The sequence below is a fragment of the Ptychodera flava genome, chromosome 6 (genome assembly GCF_041260155.1).
Source record: "Ptychodera flava strain L36383 chromosome 6, AS_Pfla_20210202, whole genome shotgun sequence".
In the NCBI taxonomy this organism is placed as follows: domain Eukaryota; kingdom Metazoa; phylum Hemichordata; class Enteropneusta; family Ptychoderidae; genus Ptychodera; species Ptychodera flava.
In genome coordinates, this window is record NC_091933.1 from 21,249,820 (window position 1) to 21,265,090 (window position 15,271).

A 15,271-nucleotide genomic window follows, 5' to 3' on the forward strand; every position below is an offset into this window, starting at 1 on the left:
TGTACAGCGCGCTGAGACGTATGTGTAGTGCGCTTTAAAGAAGTTTTTAATAATAAATAATAAAAATAAATAATATCGCCAATATACCACCGTTCTTTTCGCGTCTCGACCAATCAGATCGCTGCATTTGCGCCATCAATATACTGGTATGATATAATACTATATATATTATACCGGTATATTGAAATTCTGGCGTGAAATGTCAAAAACGAATCTTTTTCTCTACCGTAGAGCCCACGTGTTCTAACTTTGTAATATCGCTACAGCACGGTTATGTTCACGTCTCGATCAATTAGATGGCAGTGTATTAGGGTCACTTATACCTGTATGATATAAATGATAATATGAGAAGGAACAGGTTGAAGTTTGTTTGCATTACATTGCAATTGCAAATTCGCTGATCATTCTTTGATATACGGATACGCTTGAAGGAATACGTCTTCGCAGTGTATAGCTACATATACCTATGCAAATGGCACATGCATGCTACGTTAAAATGTGAATAGGCGCTGATATGTACAGTCGCTCTTACCGAGAAATGTATTCCCTGTGCCAATGCAGTGCAGCGTGTTCACTCTGCATGCCTCTATGATGTCAGCCTCGGGAACTGTGTCGCCCTCTAGCGGTACCTAATTTTGCTACTACCGGTATTTATTGAATTCTTCGACTGTTTTTCATAACTTATTTCAGCTACGTATTCAAACATCAAACGTAGAAAATGGTGTGAACTTTCTAAAATGATCTGACGCCAAGACCGAAGAATATGATCTGAGCCATGCTACGTGTGCAGATGCTAGACGGAATATGTTACATAGAGATCGTGCTCATTTGCAGCGCCAGGCTCTTCCTAGTGTTGTTATCTCATTGTGAAATAGTTGTGTTTGGAAAATGCAAGATTTCTTGACAATGCTTAAGGGATGGATGGTGAGATTTGATGATCTCGTTTGACTATGTTTTTTTCAGAGTAGCGGAGATCTAATAATTTTCATGACATATAAAAAATGTCCCATTCGAGCTAAAAAACGAAATAATGTCTCTAGAGGGCGCAACTCGATTACAAGTCGTTGCCTTTGAGTGACTTCGAAAATCAGTCTGGAAACAGCGTGTAATTTACTATCGATTCCCCTTCGAAAGAATTCCGAAAAAGTTTACCAGTAGCAATTATCAATCCGAAATTTTATAGATAGTGAAATGGAGGATGAAATACACCGACAAAGAGCGCTAGTTTACCGGATCTAAGTGAAACATTTACCACCACATGAAGACAACTTTTTGAGTATAGAAAGCACTAAGTTCTTATCCTGGATGAAAAAGTAACAAGGCACCTCGACACGTTCATCCCAGTCGCAATGTTCATTTCATACAAGGCAGATAAAGTAGGCTGTTCTTTTATATCACAAAAGTTATCGTTCAACATATACTGCAGCTTGTGTTTCACGAATAGTTTCTGTCACATTCACTTCTTTCGATTGGGCTTTTATCTCAAACGACAATTTTTTTCCGAAACTCAGCAGTTCTCTTTTCCATTTCCCATGACTACTCTTCCCTGGTATTTATTCAGGTATTTCACTATCCAGTAGAGCAAAGGAGGTCAGCTAAGTTCACTGAAACAGCGCTTTCACTTCATTGAATACAACTATTATCTCATAGCCTACATGAAAAGCAGTGAAAGTGAGGTGTTATTTTCCTCGTGATTGAACGTCTGATGACCAAAGTCCCGGACCAAAGTACAGATGATCGTTCTACTTGTCTCATAGAAAAATGTGTATATATCCCGCTAATTTTCTCACTCAGTCGAATACATTGCCACTAGATACGTACTTCCTAGACTGAAAAGTTCTCGCGGCATTAATATACTGTTACGGTTTCGCGGTCGGGAAAATGTAAAGGGGTCATTGACCTTAGCTGAAATCGTTATCCAGCGGTCTGACTCAATAATACTTCCTGTGTGCATCTCAGTGCATTCTTCCGTCTAAAATGAACGGTACCGGCAAAAAATGACGGTTAATTTCTGTCGAATGATTTCGTCTCTTGGTATACTCTGTCGCATTTCACGAATTTCTGGAGTGATAGCGGCTCAGCTGTGACGTCACATGTCCAGTCGCGCAAATGCTCAAATTTGTAACATTGCTCCGCCTACATTTCAGTCGTCAAGTCATGACAATCTAAAATATGTTCAAAGCAGACGTCGACCGAGGATACGAAGTCGTACATTTTCCGAACGGTGTTTGACCTTTGAACCGTGCTCTTCTATGCACCATGCAAAGCTCCATCAAGGCCAAAGGGATAGAATTCGAATTACACCGACGTATTACATGTTACATGCCCGGTTACGTGCAGGGGTATAGACGATAAGTGTGAAATTATCATTCTAGGCCTATAGTATTTGACAGTAGAAATGCGACTATTGACACAGACGCACTTTTCCCGCAGGGGTATTCGTTTTAGCAATACATTACTGCATCTATGTATTTTAATTGGTAACCTTGACCTTCACTTAAAAGATACTGTTGCATTAGTTCCGTACATATCGGGCTGTGTGTGCTGGGAGAACGTCTAGTTAAGGAAATATAAAGGACGTCATTGCATTGTCACGTGGGCGGCAGAGAACTGTTCCCTTGAGAATTTCTTCTCAAAAAGGAGTGCTCGGAACCCTGGACACTTCGCTGCTCCCCCCCCCTCTCTCTCTCTCTCTCTCTCTCTCCAACTGCTGTGCCACTTTTTGACGTACAGCGCCTAAATACAAGTAGCCTCAGGCCTAATTTAATTCTTGTATGAAAAAAAGTTTATTCAAATTTTGGAATGTTGGTATTTGAATTAGTTATAAAGCAATTAGGCCTACTTGAGCAATAAAGCTTGAAGGGGTGACCACTTTCTGTCCTTTTTCTGTCTGCAAATGCATATGGGTTGGAATTCCCGTGGGTTTTCCCAAGTCTTCCCGCATGTAGTTATAATGCCAATCAATATGAAGAGCAGGATATTAAACTAACTTCTCCAAAAATACCAAAATATGACCCCCAATGAAATTGAATATGCAACGAAAACTAATTACGGCCTACCTCCCACGACCCAACTTTTTTCCACGTTCAACACCAATCTTTCAGGGTACAATATAGCACGATGATTTTGTCAAAATCTGTGCGGTGACATACTTCCTTGCGTGAAAAGTTTTTTTTTTGTATGAAACAGCTTTAATGCAGCAGCTATAACATATTTGTGATGTACTGTACTGTGTACACGTGAAGTTCAGTCTCACTGGCCACAGTTTAATAGGCCTATCAAAGCAGCACAAAAACGCAGAATAACGCCACACATACCTAAATATATAAATTATAAATTATTTACGGCAGAATGTTGATGTCTCCCCGGCTGACCAAACCCGCTTTCAACAATGCACGTCTATTCTTGCCTAGGCCTCCTGTCGAGAGATTGCCATAAAAACCAGAGCACCGCTGTGTTCGTATGTTCAAGGAATGATTCGTCATGACCAGTCATTTCCCCAATTGAAGCGCAGACGGGCACCCCGTCGACAATGGTTTACACAGCGCCCCCAACATAAAAACATTCTCACTACAAACAATTTCAACATTTTAGAATAAATTTGCCGGTATATGTTCCGTAATAAATAGTGGGGTGTTTCTTTTACCTTGCTGTACGTTACATTTAATAAAAAAGTCATAGGTGTCCGAAAATGAGGAAGAAAGAGTTGAAAATTCAATCCTTCTTTCCCACAAGCTTAGGGAAACCTTTACGTCATAGGGCAAACCCTGTCGACGACAACTTCCGTACCCTATCGTCATTTGATCAGATATGCAGCCTCATTTCAAAACGGATACTTCAGTGAAATCACAAGTGAATTATAGCTTCAACAATACACCGCGCAACCAATTATGGCTGAACACAATTGCGTAGCTGTTACTGCGACGCTGCTATTACTCTTCGGTAAGTGCATTTCGAACTTGAAAGTTTATATTTTGCAAAACGGAATCTAGTGAGCTGTGGCCGGGTGTGTTGTACGACTACTAGCGACGTCCCAGCCCAAGCGGGCATCAACAAACGATAGTTTCTTGTCGTCTGCCACAAAATTTGCATATTGATTCGCTGCTATTGTAGTGGGAGAACGACAGTAAAAGAAGAAGTGTACAGTTGCCTGAATTCAGTGTCCTCCGCAAAGATATACTTGGGTGGGTACCGCAAGAGATAAGTTTAATTACTGGTTTCGTTGAGGGCTTGACAGGCATCGTATTTGAAGTTAATTTTTGCTTAATTTCGTAAACTTAATTTTTGCTTAATTGTGTAAACTTCAAAAAATTCGATATGTTTGATATTTCGCCGTATTCCACAAAGAAATGCAGCTGAAATATCAAACTTTGATATTTCAGCTGCATTTCTTTGTGGAATACGGCGACTTGTAAGCAGCTCAATGTCCATTAGTGTAGTTGATACCCAACTCAGGCTACATTTGAACATAACTTAATAAGAATTGTATGTTGTTTGTTAATATTTCAGTTTCAAACTGCACCATGTTCGTATCCATGTGATTTCCCTTATTTTACAAATGACACTGTAATGTGGTCATTCTTCAACTGTAGGGACCGTAAGACGTTACGGAGCTGTAGTCAGTGACGTAGAAATAATCCGACAATTAGTCAAGAACTGTTTGTGTTTGTGCCAATGCTGCAGATGATTTCACTCACAACTTTACGTCTCCCCGCTCAAGGCTAACTGGATAAACAAGGAGATGCAGTAATTAGCAACCAACTCAGCCGCGGAGCTCATTTCCTGTGATACTGATACTGATAGACTGCTTTGTTTTTCCTACATCTGAAACTTCATACTATTTTTATAAGACATATCACGCGGCATGAACGCAGAGGTCTTTCTCTTTACTCAAAAAGTTGCTGAAAGGAGTATTTAATAGTGCCAGGGGTCAGAAATGTTGTGGTCAGTTTGAATTATACAATCATGGTTATTGTCGAAGCAAAATTCATAGAATAAACATTGGCATTATTTTACTTGCTTTCGTTATGTAATTGGTACACCCGCATGTCATTGAGTGAGTGTATACACGTCGGCGGCTACGTCGTGCTTAGCTTTAATATGACACAATGCTTGTTTGGTAATTATGAAGACAGTAGAGTGTGAAGGCTGTCTATATGGTAGGGTGCATAAGACATGCTCATGCTATCAGCCAATGAGCTACAGGCACCTGTGAGGAATCTGAATGCACTGCATTTGTGGGAGAATGAGATTGTATACGGTACATTGCACCATGGATTTTTTACATCCATGATTGCACTCACCCGATGACCTGCATGGATGAAGCAATAACTCAATAAATGTATAATGCTAACATTTATGAGCAAGCAATGCCAAATGTTTATTCTATTGTTGATTTAAAATTTAATATCACAGGCCCCTGTAGTGTGTCGACAGCTGACATGGACAGGCTCTTATGCACCAAACTGTCACCATTAAAACAAATGCAAGCCGCTGGCATACCACAAGCACCTGTAGTATTGCCACTATTACATCATTTCTTGATCAGTTAATTAAATTGTCCAGCACCTCTCTGTAGTTTTGGTAGCTTTATTCCCAAACTTAAATCATGTGATAGAGGGACCGTGCTTGAATATAGCATTATCGTTCTCTGATTCTGTCAGAGCTGTAAAACTGCACATTTGACTGTGAAAGGACACTTGCCAGGAAAAATTAGGGGTAATTTACGTCCCCTAAATGTCAACCACTAAATTTTTCCCTCTGGTAATTGGCTATGAAAGCTATGGGAGTTACCTCACGTACTGTGCCAAATTATTGCACATGGCTAGTCTCTTTGATATTGGCTGATAGCTGTGACAGAAAATCAAAGTATGATACCACTCCAGACACAAGTTTTGGGATAAGATGCCAAAATTAAGGAGATGTTCGAGACAACACAATAAATGGCTGTACTAATTAACCAATGTCCTCTCATAGATGCCAATACAGCCTGTGAATGAATACAGATTGAAGTATTTAAATTTTGTTTTCAACTCATGTGCTCAGTGAGAAAATTGCTGTATGATGATAATTTACCAGATTGATGCCTGGATAAAATTATCATTTACATACATCACATTCAGTAATAGCGGTTTATCCTTTTCACCGCTATAGTTTGGCCTAATCCATTGTTATTAATAGAGATTATGGACTTTTTTACAGGGAATATTGAAGGTGAAAAGGTTAAATAGGTAGTATTTCTTTTTTCTTCAGTGCAAGTCTATTGGAGTGTGGAGATTTTCATGTACTGCATGTTTTAGCAAAAGAAAACTATGATCTCAGAATATTTTATAATAATGTGGTTCATTAGATCAATGTTTGCTGACATAAGGATGGAAAAAAACAGCTGGCTTTAATTGGCAGACATTGTCTGAGCTATCATGTTTTGTGGTTAAGTCAGGTTGATACATTCAATTCCCTGCATCTCCTCAAACTTAACTCCTCAAACTTAATCGTGTTGACAAAAATGGTTAGTCCATTTAACTTTCACAGTGTATCACCTCGTTTGTCAAAAAACACTCACTCGGTTACTGTGGCCACTGCGACCTTGACAACTACTTGTAAAATGTACTTGTCTCAAGGGCAGGTCAGTGCACTCCTCAGGAAGTTGTTTAAAGTAGTTGTCTTCAGTGTCTGTGAAATTTGACACTGAAGAGGCAGAATCTCTGTGACCTCAACACACAGCTAGGAACCGATCTGGAATGGCTCACTGTCTGTAGACATTGTTATCCTTTCTCACAGTGACATTTAAGTTGTGCAGTGCCAGTTTTAATCTGCTATTAAATTCAATTAATCATTCACTTCTGAGAATTGAGGGAATCAAAGCTTGCTTCAAAAAGGGGCTTGGGGGAGAGAGAGAGAGAGAGAGAGAGAGAGAGAGAGAGAGAGAGAGAGAGAGAGAGGTCAAATGTTGATCTGTCATGAAGATTAGTGATTTAACACGCTCAAAAACCACTCCTATTTATAAACACAAGTTGCCCCAGCTATAGCTGCAATAATTGTAGCCCTTGGTTGGTGGGGATTGGGCTTCTGTCGTGCGGCTCGCGCCTTGCCCCAACCAGGGCTACAATTTCTCCCTATACCTGCTAGTGTAAAAGCTGCAGTGCGGATCTACACTGCATGGTCAAGGCACACACGGGGCCGCATTATTAGAGAATCTCGCCTTACCGTGTGCAAATTTCACTATAATCCTGCTCCCGGATAATGTTAGAGCCCTTGTAACTCCTATCGATGGTCAACTTTACTCCTTGCGGCTGAAAAATGACAGTTTAATGACTCAGGCGCGAAGTCAATTCGAACTGGACCGCCGTCGTTGAACTCTGTACCCAGCCGACTTGTACCATTACATTTTAGGGGTGGCCGACAGGTGTGAGGGACTAATGAAAACGGTGGCACTAGCAGTACAGTAGCACGCTAGTGGCAGTATAGTTGTTGTTATTTTAACGCTATCTTTTCGGAGGATTGAAAAAGGTCATAGGACTGTTTGCTCCTTTTCAATTACTGCTAGAATACCACTATCGCTGAAAGCAAAGAGAGACCAGTGACCATTGAAGAACTTGCCATCTTTATTTCCTGAGAAGTGAAAGAGATATTCACGCCATGCAAAGTCTGTCGTCTCGTCTTTGCCATTTTATACAGATGCTCTGACAACAAGAGGACACCGCGATATAATTATAAAATATCCAATCGATATTTACGGCTAATATACTATACGATATAGATCTCTAAGGCTATAAATCTTCGATATATATCGGATATTTACCCGCCTAATTAACAAACTCTAGTATCATCTAGTAGCGAAGTTCGAGCCAGACTAGCGCTTGGCCAGAGCTGTAAAGTGGTGAAATGTCTGACAAATATTCGCAACTCTTTTAATCTTGAAGCTTATAGTGGTACATTTTCCGACTGTTTCAAATGTGCTGAAATAGTTCCGATTCATAAGGGAGGCTCTAAAAGTGATGTTAACAACTATAGGCCTATCTCCCTTCTACCAGTTCTATCTAAAATACTAGAAAAACATGTTTTTATTAGTTTTTACAGTTTTATGCATTTAATCTTTTTTGTTACAACTCACAATCATCAGACAACATCACTCTTGTCACATTGCTTTAGTCAAGTTAACTGACCAGGGTCTATACTTTTACAGAATATAGATGAAGATAATTGTTTTTAGATATACTTAAAGATTTTTTTCATCGTTGATCATAACATTTTGCTGAGCGAACTTTCTGTGTACATGTTTTCTGATTTGTCACTGAAGTGGTTTCGATCAGACCTTACAGGAAGAAGTCAATGTTAGCTATTTAGGTGTACACGCTCATGTTTTGTCGATTGGTGCGGTGTATCTCAGGAGTCCATTTTTGGTCCACTTCGGATCATGTTATGTATGTCATTTTCCCCCCACACTCATCATGACATGAGTTTAATTAGTCTGAAACATTCTCAACTTTGTGTAAAAATGGGAAGCTTTAAATAGATACTACTACTACTGTGACTACTACTACTTCGGTGCTTCAAATTTTATCAGATTTATTCAAAAACTGCTGAGGTCAATATCAAAGCATGTATGTAAAACATGCTGATTACAAGGAATTTGTTACAAAAGAAATATGTATCCATGAAAAAGCACAGATGTGAAAATGATGTAAAGAAATCCTCATACAACCGGCCTACTTCATCATTAAGATGTATGTTGACAGACAAGAAAATGCCGAAATTTTAAATTGATAAACACTGCATTATTGAAGTAGTCATGAGCAAATGGATGAAGTCCATCTGATTAAAATCAGGTGTAGAGTACGGCGACGTCTTCTTATGCGTACGCGGTATTCTCTCCGAGTCGCTGTCGCCTCTCACTACGCGACAGCGAGAGAATACCGCGTACGCATAAGAAGACGTCGCCGTACTCTACTTCTGATTTTAATCAGATTGGAGGAAGTCGTTCCTATATTAGGCTATTTCCATACTGAGTTCATCATGCACACTGTAAAGTTCACTACGGTTCGAAGCGAGACTACATAAATGTCCTGTGAGAAAATTAACCTGGAATGTAATCCGCGTTTGTGTAATGAGTTAAGAAATGCTACGACCCTACAAAAACAGTAAAATACCTACGTGTTGTATACAAATAGCAAAGTATTTGGCAAAGCTGCACTATAAGTAACTATAAATAAATATCGGCGATTTCACAGACCCGGCGTGCCGTGGCACAAGGCTAGTCATTGTAGTATCGTCTAGAGTCCGGAAATTGCCGATAAATATTCTGTAAGTATAGGCGATTTCACAGACGCAGAGTGCTGAGTCCAGTGTCGATCGGCGATTTCACAGTAATCCCGAAATCGTCGATATGTCAAACTTTGATACTAGATGGAAAATATCCGATTTTAAAAAAAAATGTTCAAAGTCACGCCGTCATGGACAAGAATGCCGTTTTGGCACCCCACTTCACACATTGTGACCTTTTTAGTCGAACAGATTTTGCTTGGAACCACTCTTTCCACATTGAAAAACAGCGGCATCTTGTAAATGTAGTTGTACCATGGAGGTGGATGGTTGAACTTTAATAGTTGTGAAAGTTGAACTAGTTATATGGATTTAACTTAGGCACACGCCTCTGAACAATGTACATGGACACAAAGTTCTAACTGCTTCAAATGACCCGTTCCCGTGTAGGATTTATTGAACAAGTACCTAACTTATTTGAGAAAGTTGGGAAGATAGAGCACAGGATTTATTGAACTAATTAAAATGCGTAGTTGAACTTCGGCAAAAGTATCTTTCTTTATTCACCAAGAGTTATATATTGTCATGAAAATTACCCACCCCTTTCAATCCCATAAACTAGTCCTACGAGTATGGCAAGAGTGTCCGGCTTTGGCTCCGGAGGCAGTGAAGGGCTACCCGTAAGCATGCTCATTCAGCTCCCTCACACCTGTCGGCCACCCCTAAAATGTAATGGTACAAGTCGGCTGGGTACAGAGTTCAACGACGGCGGTCCAGTTCGAATTGACTTCGCGCCTGAGTCATTAAACTGTCATTTTTCAGCTGCAAGGAGTAAAGTTGACCATCGATAGGAGTTACAAGGGCTCTAACATTATCCGGGAGCAGGATTATAGTGAAATTTGCACACGGTAAGGCGAGATTCTCTAATAATGCGGCCCCGTGTGTGCCTTGACCATGCAGTGTAGATCCGCACTGCAGCTTTTACACTAGCAGGTATAGGGAGAAATTGTAGCCCTGGTTGGGGCAAGGCGCGAGCCGCACGACAGAAGCCCAATCCCCACCAACCAAGGGCTACAATTATTGCAGCTACCTCAGCTACTGCAGAATTATACGGAACCTAGGTAGACAAAATGCCAAAAAGATTTTCAATACACAAAATATTCCAATCGAAACACTACCATATACCAGACAACTTTAATTAGCTTTCTAATTTATCGAATTGTATATTGAAGTCTTTTTGGCCACATGTGGTTTGATAAATACAAACCAATGTGCATGCTGATTATCTTTCCCAGCAAGCCCTATTCTGCTTGATAAGGCGAGAAATTAAAAAAGTATCAGTGTACACTGTATCTGTGTGTGGCACAAGGTTACCACATTTCTTGAAGAGGTTATCTCAGCCACTAGATTGTTAACCCCGTTGCCCAGTGACTCCAATATAATCTTCACTTTAGTTGTCATGTAGGTCCATTCCAGAATGTGTCTCAGCTTGCACTGATTGTGAAAACAGGCATGTTGACACACAAATTCTATGAAACTTTCCATCTATAGGAAGCCAGCGGGATCAAAATTTTACAAGATCACCAAAGTTTATTCATTCAGACCACCACACAATGTACTACAACAATAAATTTTGAACCCAGAGCATGCATACAGGTTTGGTAGAAATTTTGTACTTTTGACTGTTTCTCATTATGTTTCTGTTTGATGAGAGCTTATTGCGTGAGACATCGCAGGTGAAAAATCCTTCTTGCAGACTTTCCAGAATTGTTGTCAGCCATGCATGCAGACAAAAAATGAGCACTCTCTGGTTTTGTAGCCTTTTTCCAGAAATTTTCAGAATATTAAGCCATCTAAGTAGACATCAAGAAACTCTTTATTTTAATTAATTATTTCAAGATATAGTTATCGACGAACATTTCTGTTCAAGCTATCACATACAAACCATTATGATTATTTTCCTTTAATTTTGTTTAGTGCCGTTAACTTAAGATTCTAGATCACAGCAGGTATTTTGAAGCTTTCTTCCAGAAAGTAGTGCTGAAAAGAATTAGCAGTAACAGTTCGTGAACTTTGGCCAAGTTTTTATTTCATTCTTGGAAAGGCTTCCGCTGAGTTGAGTCACACATGAATATTATTATAATGATAATAACGTCTTGTTTGCAGAATTTGTAAGATATACTACTTTAAGAATTCTTTTTCATTGCAATTATCACCCTCATGAGAACTCATAAATTGACCCCAGATGATAATTCTTGTGATGACCTCTGAACCCCCCCCCCCAATTAAAATTTACATTCAGATTCCACAACCAAATCCCAGATGTATGTTTTAAATTCCAAATGATTTTGCAGCCGATTCAAATGAACAATAAAATAAACAGTCATTTCCACAGTTGTGAATGAAACTTGATATTTGTGGAGAGATGGAAAGTAAGTTTTGAAATATCTACCTCACAGATTAGTGAGGTCAGCAACTCGTGATGTTTTTAGAATTGTGAGCGGTTTACTTGAAGTGCTTTATTGTTATTTTAAACTTCCTTGGTAATTTCCCTATGGTAATCAAAACACCCCCAGTTGTTTACACAATGACTCTGAGTACTTGTACTGGATTTAGAGACGGACCATTAGATCTTGGGAGGGGGGGGGGTGGTCAAAAACAGAAAAAAAAAATTTTCAGAGCAGAAAGTTAGGAAAAAAAAATTTTCAAACTAGTTTGCAAAATAAAAAAAAATAAATAAGAAGACAAAGGCGTAAAAAAAAAATCTGCAAAAGTCTTTAAAATTTTGAATTTTTTTTAGATTTTACCGACAGAAAGCAACTTTCTGTATTTTTAGTACATCCTCCTGGCACATTTTTAATTTTAATTTATACATTTAGAGTGACTGTATCCCTTATACTGGAAGTTGTACTTATCTTATCTTTTCAGGACTTTTGTATTCTGATCACTTGAAAATTATGAAATTATAGAGCCTGTTTTCTACTTGTTTCCTGCGTACAAACCAAGCAGGTACACTAGGTAAAACATTGAAACTATGGTATGGTTGTCAAGACAGAAAGTTGTATTTGCCTTTAAATTTTAAGATCAAGGTAAACAGATGCGGGCCACATCAGTTTCATTTTTTTCACAGCATTTTATTGCAATGATGAATGCAAGAATGGGTGAACAAGTAAAAACACGTCAATAATGATAAAACAACATATCAAGTCATTATGTATTATTTTGCTTTTAAAAAGGCATTTTCAATTCTTTTTTCTCAAAAAACAGCCTCAAAAAACAACAGCAACACATGTTTTAACATTCAACAATACACTACGTAGAATGCCATCTATCCAACAAATCCCAACACAAAAACACACAAAAGGGTTGAACTTGGAAAGTTTCTCGATAGCAAATACTGAATAAATCTGCATGAATAATCGTTTTTGTGTAGCAAATTTCAAAGAAATTGGACAACCCCTTTCAGAGAATACAGATTTTTTGACCATGAATGGCATAAATTGCCCTAAAAAGACAAATATGAAATTTCAACACATCTATACACATCCAATCAATTTGGACATGCTGCTACAGAGAAATAGATGTTTGATCAAAAAAGGGCAACAATTGCTCTAAAAACACAAATATGCAAATTTAACTATATTATTTAGCTTATTTTAGCTTCTCAGCTTGTCAAAATCAATTGTAAATCATGAGATATGCATGATGTTTGGTGGGGTGAATGTAGGCATTTCACCACGCAGTAGAAAGGGAAGCCAGGAAACCAAAATAGTCAATTTTCAAAACTATAGGAAGCTACTGAGGAGCAAGAAGACCATGTTTCAGAGGAAGATGTGTAATCCAAAAAAAATGCTCCCAAAGTGCCACCAAATAACACCATTTTAATCTCTATTTTTCAAAAGCTCCAACGGCAGGAGGGGGACACCCCCTCCTTACCTCCCCCCGCAAAAATACTCCCCAAGTGCCACCAAATAACACCATTTTTATCTCTATTTTTCAAAAGCTCCAACAGCAGGAGGGGGACACCCCCCTCCTGACCTCCCCCCGCAAAAATACTCCCCAAGTGCCACCAAATAACACCATTTTTATCTCTATTTTTCAAAAGCTCCAACAGCAGGAGGGGGACACCCCCTCCTGACCTCCCCCCGCAAAAATACTCCCCAAGTGCCACCAAATAACACCATTTTTATCTCTATTTTTCAAAAGCTCCAACAGCAGGAGGGGGACACCCCCTCCTGACCTCCCCCGCAAAAATACTCCCCAAGTGCCACCAAATAACACCATTTTAATCTCTATTTTTCAAAAGCTCCAACAGCAGCAGGGGGACACCCCTCTCCTGACCTCCCCCCCGTGACCGCTTGCGTGGCCGCTTGTGGTGCTTGGCACCACATCTTTGCCCTCTTTATCTTCAGACAGCGACGAACTAAAAAAAAATTATAAATCTGAAAATTTACTCTGAAAAAAAAAATTTGCACAGCTAATCTCAATTGGAAAAAAAAATTTCAGAAATTTACAATAGTAAAAAAAAATTTTCACAATTTCATTGTGACCACCCCCCTCCCAAGGTCTAATGGTCCATCCCTTAACGAACAAACTGTATCATAGTTTGCCTATCCTGTCATAGTGAATTCACTATGCATTTGGCTGTATATGAACAATAAAAACAAATGGCAGGAAATTCAACCATGGATTATAAAGTAAAATTGGCAACACTGCATGTATTGCCCTCTGCCTTTCATATTATTTAAAGTCGCCTTCAGTCTTCAGCCCAGCCTTACTGCCCATCTTTGTTGCTAATAATAACATTGGTAAAGGTCAAGATAATAAATATTCTTAAATGTACATTTGATGAAATTGATGAAAACATTATGTATGTAATACTAATGTGCAGTAGGACATTTGTAAATATTTTGATTTTATCAAAGCTGTACTGCTAAATTCTAACATACATGAACTGTATCACGTAAAACTTTCCTTCAGTATTCAGTTGCAAATAAAATAATCTGTATTAAGGTAGTATGCGCCTCGAAAGTGAAAGACTTAACTTTTGCTCAAACTTTCCTAAAAATGAAACTTTCAGCCATTCTCTTACCAAATGAAGGATAAATGTCAAGGATCACAGTACAAATTTTGGTGCGAGAGAGACAACTTACCTAACATTTACTGATATTTGAAATTCAAAATGGCTGCCATCCCTGTTATAACTTTATGAGGACAAATGCAAATTTCGCTGTAGTTAAAATATTTCTGACTCTGAGAAGTTTTAAAATGAGCCCCCACAAGTGGTAGATCAGAAGAGCATTGTAAAAGTTTGTGAGTCATAGTATATGTCCCTATGGCACATTCTATACCTTAAAATTACTAGTCGCAAGATGTACATGTACACTATACCTCTATCCAGGATTATGGAATACCTGAGTTACAGAGATTTGAAAGGATGTGCTAGCTGACTTTTTGTGTCTTAATCACTCAATGACGGATAATATTAATTGTGAAATTATCTTTCCACAAAGCATCTACAATTGTAATATTGTTATCAACTTATTCCAGGCATGAAGAGGAAAGGAAATATTTTAACCAAATGTTGAAATGCAACACTTGGTGTCTTTTCTCTCAACATATCTCAGGGGTAATGTAAAACGTCTCAGTGCTCTGAAATTGATCAATATTTTGTTGTCCTACAGGGCATCTCTACATGTAATCTTATGTAAGATATATCATGATGTTGATCTGTATCAATTGCAGGTAGTGCAGTTTTCCTGTCCTATGTGGTACTGTAATTCAATGCAGCACTATTTGTATGCCTCTAACCTCAAATATGCAATAGCATGGTATCGAGTTTTAGTTTCTTTTACATCAAATTTTTCCTAGCTATCAATTGATACCATAAATTGGAATAAGAAGTATCTGGAGAGTGGACATGCTGTTTGATAAAAAAAATGAACTTTTAGATAGAAAAAACTGAAATAAAAAATCATTTCGTCTCTTCAATAATGGGAGAGGAATTTCT

At 38.6% G+C, this 15,271-nt stretch overlaps 1 protein-coding gene across 1 annotated transcript in view; it reads left to right on the plus strand.

Annotated features, from left to right (window-relative positions):
* Positions 1 to 3,773: 3,773 nt before the first annotated feature.
* LOC139135131 (uncharacterized) overlaps positions 3,774 to 15,271 on the plus strand; it is a 39,578-nt gene continuing 28,080 nt past the window's right edge. Inside the window, exon 1 of the mRNA XM_070702383.1 lies at positions 3,774 to 3,942. Within this exon, the coding sequence (XP_070558484.1) occupies positions 3,891 to 3,942 (52 nt within the window). The 5' untranslated portion in view covers positions 3,774 to 3,890. The remainder of the gene's footprint in view (positions 3,943 to 15,271) is intronic.